This window comes from Microtus oregoni, unplaced genomic scaffold, assembly GCF_018167655.1.
Source record: "Microtus oregoni isolate MIOR12 unplaced genomic scaffold, Mior012 000033F_ref0000390, whole genome shotgun sequence".
In the NCBI taxonomy this organism is placed as follows: Eukaryota; Metazoa; Chordata; class Mammalia; order Rodentia; family Cricetidae; genus Microtus; species Microtus oregoni.
Genome location: NW_024543092.1, coordinates 9,698,714 through 9,714,523, shown reverse-complemented (window position 1 = coordinate 9,714,523; position 15,810 = coordinate 9,698,714). Strand labels below are relative to the sequence as shown.

Below are 15,810 nucleotides of genomic sequence, written 5' to 3'. Positions count from 1 at the left end.
GGGATGCACCAGGAGGTTTAGGATCCTGGGGACTGGACAACTACAGCAGCTCTGCACCACTCAGATCATAGTCTCTGCCTCCCAGAGGGAAGGATGACTATGGTCCAGAGAGAGCCTGTCAGCCAGTCAACCTGTCATGCACTATTCATACCAGGTGCCTGGCACTTCATAATTCTTTGCACACATCCTCTTCCCTCTGCAGCACCAGTTATTAAACCTTTTGCTAAGGGTATGGCAAAGAAGGCAGTCGCCAAGCACTGTCTTTCCACCCAGGCTCTGTGCTCCTCCATTCTAAGGATCATCTGTCTGTGGTCGACGCTGCTAGCCGGTGAGTTGCCATGGTCTAAGTGAAGGGCTACTGGGAATGTAGCATGGGGGAGAGGAAAAGAGGGGCAAGGAGGTTGGAGCCCGCTATTGAATCATGAGGTACCAGTCTCCTGAAGGGAGCTCCTGAAGTCTCTAAAACATATCGTTGCACAGAGCACTTTCTTTGACCCTGTCACTACCATGTCCAGGGGAAGACCAAGAAAATTACCAGGTGAAGACAAATAGTGAGGTCAAGACGTCAGGGGGTATCCTGGTGACACCACTAGCCCTCAGGCATACTGAGGTTCACAGAAAACTTAAACTGAGTTAGGAGAACCAGGGTGATAGGCAAGATGCCAGGGTTCCAGACCCTACCAAGAGGCTCAGACAGCTAACTCCCTTGGTCATAAGGTAGTCCATGATCTGAAGACTGTCTTTCCAAGGAATTTTCACAAGCTCTCTGCCATTCCTGAACTTATTTGTTTTCTAACATTCTTTACTATGGTCCCAAGGTATTTTTTCAGCGAATCACAATAGATGCTTCCAAGACAAGGTAGCCACAACCACCCACTTTCTCATTTCCCCCCTTTTGTTTTTGCTTTGTTTGGTTTGGTTTTTGAAAGGTCTCACTGTATACTTCCAGCTGTTCTAGAAATTACTATGTAGAATAGGCTGGCTTTCAACTGATTTAGATCTGACTGCCTTTGCCTCTCCAGTGCTGGGATGAGAGTTCTGTGATGTCATGCCCAACTGAGAGGCTGCATCTTAAAGTCAGGCATGATCCAGACATGAAGAAATGGGAATGGGATTCAAAGCCACACCCTCAGTGGTATACTTCCTTCAGCCAGGCCATACCTCCTAAACCTATCCAAACAGCTGCCACCAACTGGGGACCAAGTATTCAAGCATCCTGCTCTACAGAGAATAGGGTCATTCAAATAACCACACTAGACATTCACAGGAGCATATCTGGGTTCATCCCTGAGTGACGGGGCAGTAATGAAGCGGTGCAGAAAGAATGACTGCACTTGCTGCTGGGCAGAGTGGTCGCTCTTGTTGGGACCTGATCTCTCTGACCTAGGAAGTCAATCTGAGTCTGTCTTTGAGGAGGTTAAGTTTTTACTGTTTTTTTTAAGATTTATTTTATGTTTTGACTGCATGTATGTAGGTTTAAAACACATGTTTCTGGTCCCCTTAGAGGTCAAAAGAGGGCATTGGATCTCATGGAACCGGAGCTATAGCCAGTGGTGAGCAGCCACGTGTGGTAGCTGAGAATCAAATCTGGATCCTCTTCAAGAACAACTAGTGCCCTTAACCACTGCACCACCTCTCTAGCCCCAAAGGTTTAGTTTTAACTATGGGCACAGGGGTCAGGAGTTTTCATGGGAAATCAACTTTCAACTTCTTGGTCATCTGTTTTGTCTTTAATTATTAAAATCCAGCCACATTTGGGTGGGGTAATCATCTGTCTATATTTAGCAATCTTGCCTCCTCTTAGCCCACTATTTCCAACTTTAAGCAGTTAAGACCCAGGCTGTCTTTTCTGTACTCATTAATGTTACTGCCTCCTGAATACCCTATGGGATGTTTTTTGAGACATAATAGAGGGTTCTAAGTTATAAATACACTATCCTAATCCCACCCCAGCCTTGAGCCATCAACATCCCCGAGCTCCAGCAATGCTGGTGCCCTCTCCCTGGTCCTTCCCTCTGTGCTTCTCAGCAGGGATGCTCCAGAATCCACATACAGCATGGAGTCTGCACACTTCCCCTGGAAATGTTTGCTGTTCCATCCACTCTGGCACATGCATTTCTCTGAGATTCTTGATCCCCACTCTTGTACTGCTAGATTGAACAAGTCTAGATTTTCTTTGTTCTGTAGTGTGGGCTAGTCTCTGACCAGGTCCTGGAAGCCATTCCTGGAGCCCTGCAGTATCCAGGAGACCTGGCGTGTGCTGTTCTGGTTTCATTCTGTTGCTGGGATAAACCCTCTACCAAATGCAACTTAAGGGAGAAACATGATCTTGTTCAGTGTTCTATTGCTGTGAAGAGACACCTTGACCATGGCAACTCTTATAAAAGAAATCATTTGATTGCAGCTTGTTTACATTTTCAGAGGTTTAGTCCATGATCCTCATGATGAGGAGTATGGTGGTACCCAGTTAGAGTTCTACATTCAGATCCAAAGGCAGCAAGAAGAGAGAGACTCTGGGCTTAAGATTGACACACTTCCTCCAATAAGACTACTATGTCTACTCAAACATGGCCACACTCCTAATCCCTCTTAGGAAGTGCCACTCCCTGATGATTAACTGTTCAAATACATAAGCATATGAAGACCATTCTTATTCAAACCACCACAACCATGGCCTTGTGTAGTTTTTAATCCTGGGTATCTGCCAAGGCCTGTGCCCTTCTCCCTGGACATCCTTTCCATGCTTGTCAAACAGTAGTTGTTGATGCTTCCCCATGGACGTGTTTCATATCACATATCCTTTGACACATGTACTGAGTCTTTACACACACCCTTCACTTCCAGCTTTAGAAGTTATGGACTTTCTGTTCCATGCAGTATGGACCAGACTCTGACCAGGTTCCTGCAAGCCACTCCTGGAGCACATGGACATTGTCCAGAAAATTCTGGCTGTTTACTATTAAGTACTGTATGTCCAAAGCATGGGGAGAGAGCTGAGTGGTAGCAGGCCTGCTTCACAATCATGAAGTGTAGTAATAAGGGTGACAGGCTTCATTCCACTCAGCTCCCGCACGGCTAGCTTTATACCCAGAAATAATTACACACAAACTATATTCTTTTAAACACTGCCTGGCCCATTAGTTCCAGCCTCTTATTGGCTAATTCTCACACCTTGCTTTAACCCATTTCTAATAATCTGTGTAGCACCATGAGGTGTGGCTTACCAGGGAAGATCTTAACCTGCCTCTGTGTCGGGTGCGAGAATCATGGCGACTGCCTGACTCAGCTTCTTTCTCCCAGAATTCTGTTCTGTCTACTCCACTTACCTAATTTACTGTCCTATTAAAGGGCCAAGGAAGTCTCTTTATTTAACCAATGAAATTAACACAGAACAGAAGACTCTCCCCCCATCAATGAAGACTTGGGTTTGATCCCTGGAGCTCCTATAATAGAGTCAGGCATAATGTTGTGTGCTTTTACTGTCAGTACTAAGAAGGCAGAGGCAGGAGAACCCTGGAGTCAGTGTCAAGCCTGTCTAGCCTACTTGGTGAGTCTCAAGGGTTTTAGATAGAGACCTTGTCTAGTCAATACTGCTGTGACACACTTGTAGGAGGTTCTAGAAATATTTTCCTCACTGAAATCTGGAGGTCTGACTGTAATTGTTTCCTTCTAAGATTTTATTATTATTATCATTATTATTATTATTGCATATTGGACATTATTATATCAGGGATGCTTTCTTTCCATCATCTTCATAAATCCCTATTCCTGCTTTAGTGAAACAGCATCATTTCACCAAACTTCTAATTGGATTTTTTTGTAGAAATCCCTGCTACACATTTCATTGTGATCCATCTTAAAGAGCTGAGTTTGTGACCTTTGCTTTACAACCACAAAGTTAGTTCTCAGCTCACAAGGGTTCATGTTCATGTCCACCAATTTTCCAGAAGTGGGTACTGTGTGAGAAAGGATCCAAGCCATTAAAGAGTAAATTCAAGACTGAAGAGTGGTAGGAAGGAGAAATTAGAGTTGGGGAAAACCACGGAGATAAAAGAAACAGAGGCAAAGAGGAGAAGGGATGAGGAAACTGGTTGAAAGGGACAGGAAAGAAAGTCCCCAAGCCTGCAGCAGGGCATCTCAGAGCAGAAGTTTTAAAGTGTGAGAAGGGAAAGAGGGTTTTTTTTTTAAAAAAAAAGAAAAAAAACTGCATTTTTAGTATAATTATATTGAAAACTTGTTAAAAGTTCTTTTAAAAATTATTAGCTTAGATTTCAGATCTACACACACACACACACACACACACACACACACAGGAGAATATATATGTCCATGTCTCACTAGATCTTGCCTGATTGTTTGTGCAGCCTACAGAACAGAACAGCTCTAGGGTGTGGTGTCTTCTGTTGCTGGTAGGGAAAGTCTCAGAGACCAGCAGCCATAAGTGTGCTGGGAAACAACTGCCGGAGGACAGGGAGGGAGGTTGAGGGCTTCAAGCAGGTCACAGATAGAGATCTTTTTTTTTTTTTTTGAGAATGAGTTAGGGGTGTGGTTTAATGTGGGAGAATTGGGCATCTGATGCCCAACATTGCTGTGTGAAGGGACCCAGTGGGAACACAGTGAGTACTATGCTCACAGGTGGCACCTCACCCTCCCATGACAAGTGGCAGTGTTATGCGAGGAGGCCTTTCCTAAACTCCCAGACTCCATGTAGAATTTACCATGTGTTCTATGATGCCTCCTTTCGCTGTTTGTTCAGTAGATCTCAGTCCCAGGAACACAGATACTGTTTAATGTATTTTAGTCCTTAATACCTCATATAAGTCACTAAAAGTACTTGAGAGATAAATCTTTTGTGTAACATAGTGTGCATCTGAGGGTTCTACCACCCTAAGACAGTCAAAGATGGCACAGAAACAAGGATTCAGAAGCTGGTGGACTTCTTGACTAGAGGCTTCTCTTCCTGCCTTCTTGCCCTTCAGAGGGATTCTGTGTGTCATCTAGTGTCATAGACCATGAGTCCTGTGACTTTCTGCTCCCTCTTTGTAGCTCACCTGCTTGTTTCTCTAACAGATACACAATCTCTTCGTTGTGACATCATTGTCAAGGCTCATCCCACACCTGGACAGCCCTGGTGTGAAGGGCAGTGCTCAGTGGATGGAGATCCTTTACTTCAATATAATGATAGCAAATTCACACCTTTGGGTGACCTGGGAAATGCAGCAAATGGGACTCAAGTGTGGACAGATATGACCCAAAAGCTGGAATACTTGTGGAAAGAGCTCAGGAAGATGTTGGCTAACACTAAACATGAGATTACCAAGATCAGTGGTAAGTGTGGGATCGAGTACTGGGGCAGAGACAGGTGGCAAGAGAGAGGAAGGGCAGAGCACATGTGGGAATGGGATGGTGAATGTGTCTGTGTGAGGGAGCTGAGCACTGGTCCAACCTTGGAAGCATGTGGTACCCAGTGGGTAACAAAGAGAAAGTCATGTGGAAATGATCCTGGCTCATAAGCCAGTGGGAAAGTCTTGACCTTTGGAGAAGTGATGGATCTATGAGAGTGAAGCATGATGGTATTGTGTCTGGTTCACAGGGCAGCCCACTTTAAAGACCACCATGCTTTCTCAGTATGAACACGGACAAAGTGTTGGTGCCTCCTGGAGATTTAACATCAGTGGAAAGTACTCCTTCCTCTTCAACACAATGAATATGAATTGGACACTGATTGATTGTGAAGCTGGTGGTATCATGAACAAATGGAAGGATGATGAACAATTCGTAAAGGATCTCAAGATAATCTCCACAGCAGACTGCAGGCACTGGCTCAAGGAACTCTTAAAGCACCAGAAGAAAAAGCCAAGTAGGTATTACCTAGATCATCAGGGGGCAATTCCATTCCATTTGGTAGACTGGATGAAAGATTTCCTGGTTGTCTTCCTGTCTGAGATCCAGTGATGACCACAAGGATTCCTCTTCCTCATCTCACTTTGTATTAACTAATGTCCCAGACACAACATGGCCCAAAGTCTGTATGCATCACTGTAAGCCTCCACTCTTACATGTATTATGGATAATAAAAACCAAGAGACAGATATTGGGGTTCAAGCTGAAGGCCTGAAAAGCAAAGCAGCCAAGACACTAGAATGATCTTACCTCTGTCAGACCCAGACACAAAAAGGGACCCTCTTTCAATGCTCTCCACCAATCTCAGACTCCATGCTCCAGTCAGTTCCTGTCTCTTCTTTATATTCCTCTCTCCCCACAGCCTTATCATTCCTGTCTCCACCTCCCGAGTGCTGGGATTAAAGGCATGTCACTCCCTGGTATTGGGATTGAAGGTGTGAGCCACCACCACTTGGATCTGTTTCTGGATTGATCATGTGTAGCCCATGGTGGCCTGAACTCACAAAGATCTGTTTGCCTCTGTCTACCAAATCCTGACATTAAAAGTGTGGCTTCCCTTTGCCTGCAGATCTTCAGGCAGCTTCATTTGTTAAAACACATATACTATACAACTACACTTTCCTTCTCACTGATAGCTGCCCTTGTACCAGCTCCACATCACTGTGAAAGGCTTCACCATCTTTCTCTGGAACAATTAAACGCCACCAATTGTGCCACCATCCAGAAAGTTCTACCACATTAAGTATGTCATATTGTTTAATGCTTTGATAGACATTTGTTTTCTTTGGTGAGGAAATAAACTCTGCAAGAACATTGTCCACATAGCTCCACTCCTCTCTCTACTCAGGAATTATAAATAGTTATTACACATGAGACCCTCAGACTGAATGGAGAGAGAAGATGCTGATGGAGTTATGTTTTTAGCTTTATCCCGAACTTTGCTGATTTTTTTTTAAGGACCAACATCAAGCACCACGGATATCACCCAGCTTCCATATACCATGACCACCACCCAGATTCTGTCTTCCAATCAGTTTTCCAATAAGAAAATATTTACCATCATAGCAGTAGTCAGCACCATCAGCATCATCCTATCTGTCATTGTTGGCATTTACAAGTATGTGAAGAGAAAATACCATCCCCAAGGAGGTAAGGAGCAGGCTGGGGTCTCACTCTGGTTCTTGATAGGGTTAGTCTGCTGAGGACATGGAACAGGTGTCCCACGTGGTATCTATTACCTATTGGGCCATTCTCCCATGCCCTTAACACTGACCTGTTGACTGTCTGGTTATCAGTTCAATATACTGTCTTCTGCTCAGACAATGAGAACTGAATGTAACAAGCTTCTGAACACATCACTTGCATGCACTCCTGTCCTGGCCCTTTTAGGGACCCTTACCATGTACTCATCACAAACACAACTGCAAAGGAGTTTTCACACAGTCAATAGGACTGCCCTTCTACTCTTTCTGCCTCACTTCCCTCTGTGCCACATGCAACTGAGAGGCTGCTGACCCCAAAAATGGGTCTGTCTGAGAAGGGCTTGGGTAGTCCGTACTCAAAACCCCTTCATCTGTCAGGGGTCATGGGACATTGAGGTACAAGTTAATAGGTGACTTGCAGCCTTCTCTGTTGGGGTAAAGGGGTAAATGCTTTCAGAATCTCAGTCTGGAGCTTTGAATCTCACTGCAAAACCTTTCCAGACAGAAATTTTCAGCTGCCCATGAACTGTCTTGTCAACCGCCACAAGCCACAGATTCAAGAGAAGACAATGGAGCCAAACGGAGAGTTCCCAAACCAGGCCACCAAAATGTTGTCTCAGGAGGATGAACCCAAGACATGGGAATAAAAGAATTTACTAAACCACACATCTACATCACCCCACCCAAGAGTCAGGAATCTCATTTAAAAGGGGGAAGAAAGTCTGTAAGGGAACCCTGTGTTCCAGTCATGACATGGCTGCTGCACTGCTGAACTCTCAGCAGCTCTGAGCACTTGCATGATCCCTGCACAAGAGCAGGCCTGTCAGCCTTCCCTTCATGGAGAGAGAGGGACTCATGAGGCTCCAGAGCGCCTTAAAATCTATCTGCAGTTAATGGTGCAGGAGTGGAGGTAATATTTTATCAGTGGTATGGCCACTATTTAGGAATCCACATTCTTATAAGTAGCTGATCACTGAGCTTCTACAAATAACCCCAAATGGAATCATTGGATAAAATAACTTGTAAGAAAACCTCATATGAAAATAGAGGTAGTGCGGGAGAATTGTCTGTATTCTGTCAATCATGTTATAAATAAATACTGATTGGCCAGGTAAGAAATATAGGCAGGAAAAACCAGAGATACTGAACCTGACAAAGCAAACCCTGACATGGGCTGGTTTTATTTCTTTTATTTTTATCTCCTTTTATAAATTATCTAATCAATATCCTAGGGGTCTAAACACTCCATAGTGAAGGAAAGAATATGTACTTGTCAATTTATTTAATCCTGGAGTAACTGAGAGGTATTTCTTGAGTAAACTCCATATTTTGTTGTTGTTTTAATATTATGCCCCTTAGTGTTTTGCCTTCATGCATGTCCACGTACCACTGTGGCCTAGGGAGGTCAGAAGACATCTTGGAATCCCCTGGAACTAGAGTTACAGGTGATTGTAAGCCACCATGTAGGTTCTGAGAATAGAATCTCCTAACCACTGAACCATTTCCTTGTTGGGACTTGATCTGTCCACCTAACAAGTCAAATTCAGTCTCTTTTAAAGTGGTTCACTTTTAATGTTTTTAAGTAAATTTTGATTTTATGTACATAAGATCTTGACTGCACTATGTGTGTGTATGTGTGTGCTTGGTGCCCTGTCGTGAGCCACTCCACATTGGGCTGCCATATGTCAGGAGCCATCTTTTAGGGGTGACTTCTGCCACAGTCCAAGTCATGGTGGATTTGTAAATTCCAGGGCAGGGCTGTGAGGATTAGAAAAGTTAGGTAGGAAGAACAAAGATAAGAAAGAATCACAGAGACATAGGACAGCATTGAGAGAGCCACTCAGTCTCCTGCATACTGAGCTCTGAGTCCGGAGTTCTGAGTTCAACTGTGTTTATTGTTCCATACACTTTGTACCCCTGGGCAGCCACTTTCACACTCCTGTTCATCTGTTTTGTCTTTAGCTCATAAAATGCAGCCCACATATGGGTTAGCTAACCGTCTATCTATATTTAGGATTTTTGTATTCTATTAGCCATGCTTCCCCTTCCACCTAAAGCAGTTAGTCCATCATCATCCCTCGTCTTCCAGCTATGCTGGTGCCCTTCTCCTGGGTCCTTCTCACTGTGCTTCCCAACAGGGCCTTTCCAGCATCCACAGACAGCATAGACTCTGCATGCTTCCCCTGGAAATGTTTGCTGTTCCATCCGCTTTGGCATATGCACTTCTCTGAGATTTTTGATCCTCACTCTTTTGCTGCCACATTTAACTAGCCTAGATTTTTCTTTTGTACTTTAGTGTATGCATGGTAATCCTCTGACCAGGTTCATGAAGCCATCCTTGGAGCAGTATGTCCTGGGGATCTAACATGTGTTGTTCTGGCTTCATTCTGCATCTGTGAGAAAACATTCTGAGCTCAAACAACTTTATTATTATTAATATTAGTGGTATTAATAATAATAATAATAATGGGTGCATGCTTGGAAGTCAGTGATACTTTCCTTAAATCATCATAATTCACTGCTCCTCCTTCAGCAAAATCAGTTTCCTTTCATCATCCTTCTAACTGGATTTTTCTCAGAAATCCCTGATGCATATTCTATCTGATCCATCTAAAGTGCCCAGTCTGTGACCCTTAGCACAGCCACACAGCTAGTTCTCGGCTCCAGAAGGCTCATGTTCATGTACAACAATTCTTCTGTGAGTTATACTGAGTGAGACAGAATCTCAGCCATTAAAGAACAAATTCAAGCTTTAAGAATGGGAGAAAGAGGAAAGTAGAGTTGGGGAAAGTGTAGAGAGAGAAGAAACAGGTGGTAGAAGAGGCAGGGAGGAGAAGGAAGAGGAAGATGGTTGAAGATGACAGGAAAGGATGTCCCCAAACATGCAGCAGTCTACCTCTGAATTCAAAAGTCACAAAATAATCCCATACCACTTCAGAATTATGAATAATAAAAGGTTATTTATTTAAGGAAAAACTTAGAGATCACTGTCCTAGATAACAGTCCTCTGTGCACACAGGAACAGAGTCTAGCAGCTGGAAGCAGGAGATGAAAGCAAGAGAGCAAGCACACATTTACAGCTGTTTTTACAGTATCAGAGACCATGCTCAAGCGGGTTGGTATCTTAAAGGCTATTGGCTGAAGGAGCAGAATGTGCTCCCACAGCATCTCCCCCCTTTTATTTAAATAAGAGACACCCAATACAAAACTATATACACGAAGAACAGATATCAAACATAATTAGAATTAAAACCATAATGAACCATATTAAGTAAGGAATGTATGCTAAATGTTTTAATAAACATTTTATCATAAGGAGTCTAAGTCTTGTATAGGAATTGGCTTGGTTAAATCATAAGAGTACAGTAACTACAACTATCTAAACTTCAACCCCATCGAAGGCCTGAGAAGGGAGAAAATATTACTTGAGCAGACAGAAAGTACAATAAAGCAACTTCCAAAGAAAACAATATATGACAGAGATAATTAGCTACCTGATCAATCATCCAAAATGTAGAAGGAGCTGCGGGCTGCATTCCTGCCGCCTAGCTCCCGGCTGCCTGGCTAGCGTATGCTCTGAAATAATTACATGGAAACTGTATTCTTTTAAGCACTGCCTGGCCCATTAGTTCTAACTTCTTACTGGCTAATTCTCACGTCTTGATTAACCCATTTCTAATAATCTGTATAGCACCACAAGGTGGTGGCTTACCGGGAAAGATTCTAGCCTACATCCATCTCAGGTCGAAGAATCATGGCATCTGACCCACTTCCCTTCTTCCCAGAATTCTGTTCTGTTTACTCTGCCTACCTAATTTTCTGTCCTATCAAAGGGCCAAGGCAGTTTCTTTATTAACCAATGAAAGTAACATATAGACAAATGACCTTTCTCCATCACAAAGTCTCATTTGCAACTTTGAAGCAACCAAATTTAGCTAAGGCATAGCATAACTGACAGACCATTTTCAGAGGCAGGATATTTTTCAGAACCATCTTGCTCTGTCTTGGCAAGATTTGAGAGTCCTGCTTATCCATTTCCGAATACTATGTAACTTGTCAGTGGTTGAGGTGTGGGAAGTTCCTTGCCCAAAGGCCAATTGTGCCAAGAAGAAAATAAACTCTGAGTGGAGTGTCTTCAGAGCTCAACATTCTCTTGGGACTAGAATGGTGCTGTCAGAAACAATCATATCTCATGTAAACAGAACCCAAAGTTATTTAAATGTTATGTTCTATAAATCCTTGAAGTGGTTGAAGATTGCCTATCTAGACAGACTATAATTTCTATGTATCTAAAGAATCTAATTGATCTGACTGTAAGTACAACAAACATGAAGAATGATTTGACCTATAGTATTTAATACCTGTATAAATTAAAGACCAAAGCTTCATGTCAGGATATTAAATAATCTGTAAACAATTATGCAGCAAATGAGGACAATGACCTCAAAATGTAAATAATGTATAAGTATCTTGATCAGAGGCAGGAATAATATATAATGCAATAAGAAAATATATCCTAAAAGTTGTATCAATATACAAAATGTCCTAAACAGAGATAGAAACAAGCATATATACAAGCAGACAGAATAACTTTGCATAGGTGTACAAATAATGTAAACAAAAATAACAAATATAATTTGAACTTGTATCAATATACAAAAACTATACCAATGTAAATTACATAAAAAATAGCTCAGAAGTATTCACTCTATTACCTACTATTATTATCCTTTTTTTTTAAGAACAAACATAGTTTTTACCCCAACCCTCTATCTTGTACAAGTAATAATCAACAACCTCTTAAAGGGTGTTCCCAACCATAAGGGATGTTTGTTCAGCATATCCTTTATACTACAAGTTGACCTTTCTATAACTGCCTGAGCCATAGGATTATTTGGTATGTCTGTAATGTGCTTTATATTATAATAAGAAAAAAAACTGTTTCATTTTTTTAGATACATATGCCAGATCATTGTCTGTCTTCATTTGTGCAGGAATGCCCATGATGGCCATAACTTTTAATACACGCATGATTACTGAATTAGCCTTTTCTGAGCTCAAGGCAGTTGCCCAATGAAAACCTGAGTATGTGTCTATGGTGTGGTGTACATATTTTAATTTACCAAATTGTGCAAAGAGGAACACATCCATCTGCCAGACTTCATTCCTTTGAGTACCGTTAGGGTTACTCCCTGCAGGACGGTTTGGTTATAGAAAGAGCAAGTAGGACATCTCTTTATGATCTCCTTGGCTTGTTGATATATAATGGAAAACTCTTTCTTTACCCTTTGTTATTGACATGATGTGTTTTTATGAAATTCAGAGGTCTGCAACACACTTCCAATCAATAATTGATCAATTTCTGTATTACCTTGTGCTAGAGGACCTGGCAGACCCATATGGCATCAGATGTGTGTTATGTATATAGGACAAAGCCTATTCCTGATTATGTCTTGCACCTGGATGAATAATGAAGTCAATTCCATATCATCTGGTATAAATTCAGCAGTTTCAGTTTCTATGCAAGACAATTCATTCTGCACATTGTGAATCAGTAACTATGAGAGGTTCTTTAAAATCCCTTAGTACCGTAAGAATAGCATACAATTCTGCCTTCTGAACAGAATTATAAGGGCTTTGTTTCATCTTACTAATTCTTCTGATTTGTAACCTGCCTTCTCTGATTTATTTGCATCAGCATAAAATGTACAGGCTCCAGTTATTGGTGCATCATGTACAATTCGGGGAAGAATTCAGGAAGTTCTCTTCATAAGGTAAAGTCTAATGAGCTCCCACAGCACACCTCAGCAGAAGTTTTGGGGAGGAAGGTGGGAAAGAGGGACTTTTTTAACATCTCTTTTTTGTTTTTTAGTATATTTATATTACAAACTTGTTAAAGAGATCCTTTAAAATTACTGTTTATTTTAGATTTCAGTGCTCTCTCACACACACACAGGAGTGTTCACATGTTCATCCTCACTAGGTCTTGCCTACTTGTTTATACAGTCTGCTGAACAGAACAACACTAGGGTGTGGTGTCTTCTGTTGATGCTAGGGAAAGTCTAGGAGAGCAGGGGCCATAAGTGTGCTGGGAAACAACTGTCTGAGGAAGAGGAGAGAGATCGGGGCTTCAAGCAGGTCTTCCTAATGCTGTAAAACTTTAATACAGTTCCTCATGTTGTGGTGTCTCCAACCATAAAATTAGATTCATTGCTAATTTATAACTGTAATTTTGCTACTGTTATGAATTGTGATGTAAATATCTAGTATAAAGAATGTGCAACCCCAAATGGGTCATGACTCATAGGTTGAGAACAATTGCTACTATGCAGAAGGTTAATGTCTGACTGCATGACAAGGTATATTGCACAAGAAACTAGTTTTTAAGACAGACAGCCTCTCACTCAAGTTTTTAACACAAAAGAGATTTTCTTCAGAGTAATTTGTAAATCAAGTTGCCTTGCTTGGGAAGGGCTTTGGGAGGTTTCAGTTTCTAATTACTGAGCCATTACTATTATGAGGACTAACAAGAGAAAAGTTTTAAAAAATAACGTAGTGAAAGACAATTCTTAAAAGCAAGCACTGCTGGGTGTGGTGGCATAGTTGACCCAGCACTCAGGAGGCAGAGGCTCCTAGCTCTATAAGGTTAAGGCAGTCTGGACGACTGGCTTGGACCAGCCAGGGATACATAGCTTGCTGAAAGCATAACATTTCTGATAAGCATAGAAAAAGCAACAACAAAACTTCTGTCCTCTTGAGCAATAATTAAAAGTCACTTCAGCCACAAACTCCTACTTTTCTTAACTGTGAAGAGAGCTGAGAACACAGGTCAGCCAGGTAGGTGAACTGACCTCAAAGAATGAGAGTCTCCTCTAGGAAGGGTAGGGCCACTGCTTCACTCTTTCCTGAGAACAGAAGAAAGGGGTGACCATCCTACGTAAAATCAGAAGCCATGATGTTTCAAGACGCATATACCAAAGGTAAACCAAAATACACAAATGTGCCATTGCAGCTGAGGACCTCAGTACTCCTCTCTCAGTAATGAGAGAAGTTCATAACAAAGACAAAAACAGGACTGGTACAGGCCAAGCCACAGGTATATTGCTAACATTTCTAGAATAGTTTATCTTGGAAGAGCAAAATAAAAGCTCTGATGCAATACATGTGGGACAGCCACCAAACAGGCTCTTTATTGTTCTGGGTATTGTTGTTGCTGTTGCTGTTTTGTGTTGGGTTGAGTCAGAGACTCACTACATAATGCTAGCTATATTGGAACTCACTATTGTAGACTAGGCTGGCCTTGAATTCGAAGAGATTCACCTGCCTCTGTCTCCCAAGTGTTGGGATTAAAGGAGTGTGTCGCTATGAAAGTTCATTTTTGAGTCACCAAACAGAGTTTAAAAAAATAAAACGTAGGAGGCATAAAAATCATAAAATAATAAAATAAAACAAAGTGCACTATCTGACCACAATGGCAATAAATATGAAATTAATAGTAGGACGATACTTCAAACTTCAAACATTTCAGTCTCAGAGAACATGCTTTCATATAGCTGTGTGTTAAATAGGAAATTGATAGGAAAACTAGGATATATCTTTTAAAAATAAAATTATTTATTTTTGTGTATGAGAATTCTATTTGCATGAATGCCTCCATGACAGAAGAGGGTATCAGATCTTATTATAGATGGTATGAGCCACAGTTTGGTGACTGGGAATTGAACTCAGAATGTTTGGAAGAGCAGCCAGTACTCTTATCAGCTGAGAAATCTCTCCAGGCCTGGAAAACTAGAAAATATTTTAAAATGAGAAAAAACCACCAGGTTTAAAAAAAAAAACAGTTAAAGGCTTAATACTATAGCAACTGGGTAGAACAACTTAGCAATTATCTTGGGACAGTTCTGGTAACACAGACTTCTGATAAATAGATGAGCATGAAATTTTTCAAAGGTGAAAAGCTTTTAGATGGAACATTCTCTAGAGCCTGATTTGTAGGCTGAGTTCACTAGATCGATGCTGGCTGCCCAGACTCTAAATAATCACACAGAAACTATATTAACTGCATTACTGCTTGGCCAATGACTCTAGCATATTCTTAGCTAGCTCTTACATTGTAAACTAGCCTATTCTTATTATTTTGTATCTTACTATGAGACTTGTAGTTTACTTATAAAATTCTGGTGTCTGTCTCCTTCAGCAGCTATATGGATTCTCTCTGACTCTACCTTTTTCTCCCAGCATTAAGTTTAGTATTCTGCCTAACCCTCTTCTACACTGTCATGGGCCCAAAGCAGTTTCTTTATTAACCAATGATAATAAAACATATTCACAGCATACAGAGGAGAATCCCACACCATGTTATTATGGCTAAAACTCACCTGACATGTCATGAGAACTCACACCTTCCTATGTGTCAACAAGCAGAGGAGCAAAGTGACAGGAGTCTTCTAGGTTAGGGTGACAATAATTTGACCACAGGGACACATTGATTGGAAACTCAGAAAACATTTTCTAAAAACTGAAAGTCGTGTTGATGAAGTCATTTCAAATGTAGAATGGGTAAAGCTAAAGAAAACTTACAATCTATAGCCCAGAATTAGTTCTAAAAATGTATTGAAAAGACTCAAGAGAAAAATGAACACCACGCTGTAGAGAAAGATGGAAAAATCATTTTCTCACATCAAGAATCAGAAAGTTATGATAG

At 41.4% G+C, this 15,810-nt stretch overlaps 1 protein-coding gene across 1 annotated transcript; it reads left to right on the top strand.

Moving 5' to 3' along the window:
• Positions 1-205: 205 nt before the first annotated feature.
• LOC121466608 (retinoic acid early-inducible protein 1-alpha-like) lies at positions 206-7,918 on the top strand. Its single transcript, XM_041680389.1, has 5 exons — positions 206-328; positions 5,071-5,328; positions 5,594-5,860; positions 6,862-7,053; positions 7,608-7,918. The coding sequence occupies exons 1-5, from the start codon at positions 232-234 to the stop codon at positions 7,751-7,753; spliced, it is 960 nt and encodes a 319-aa protein (XP_041536323.1). The 5' UTR covers positions 206-231; the 3' UTR covers positions 7,754-7,918.
• The last annotated feature ends 7,892 nt before the right edge of the window (positions 7,919-15,810 follow it).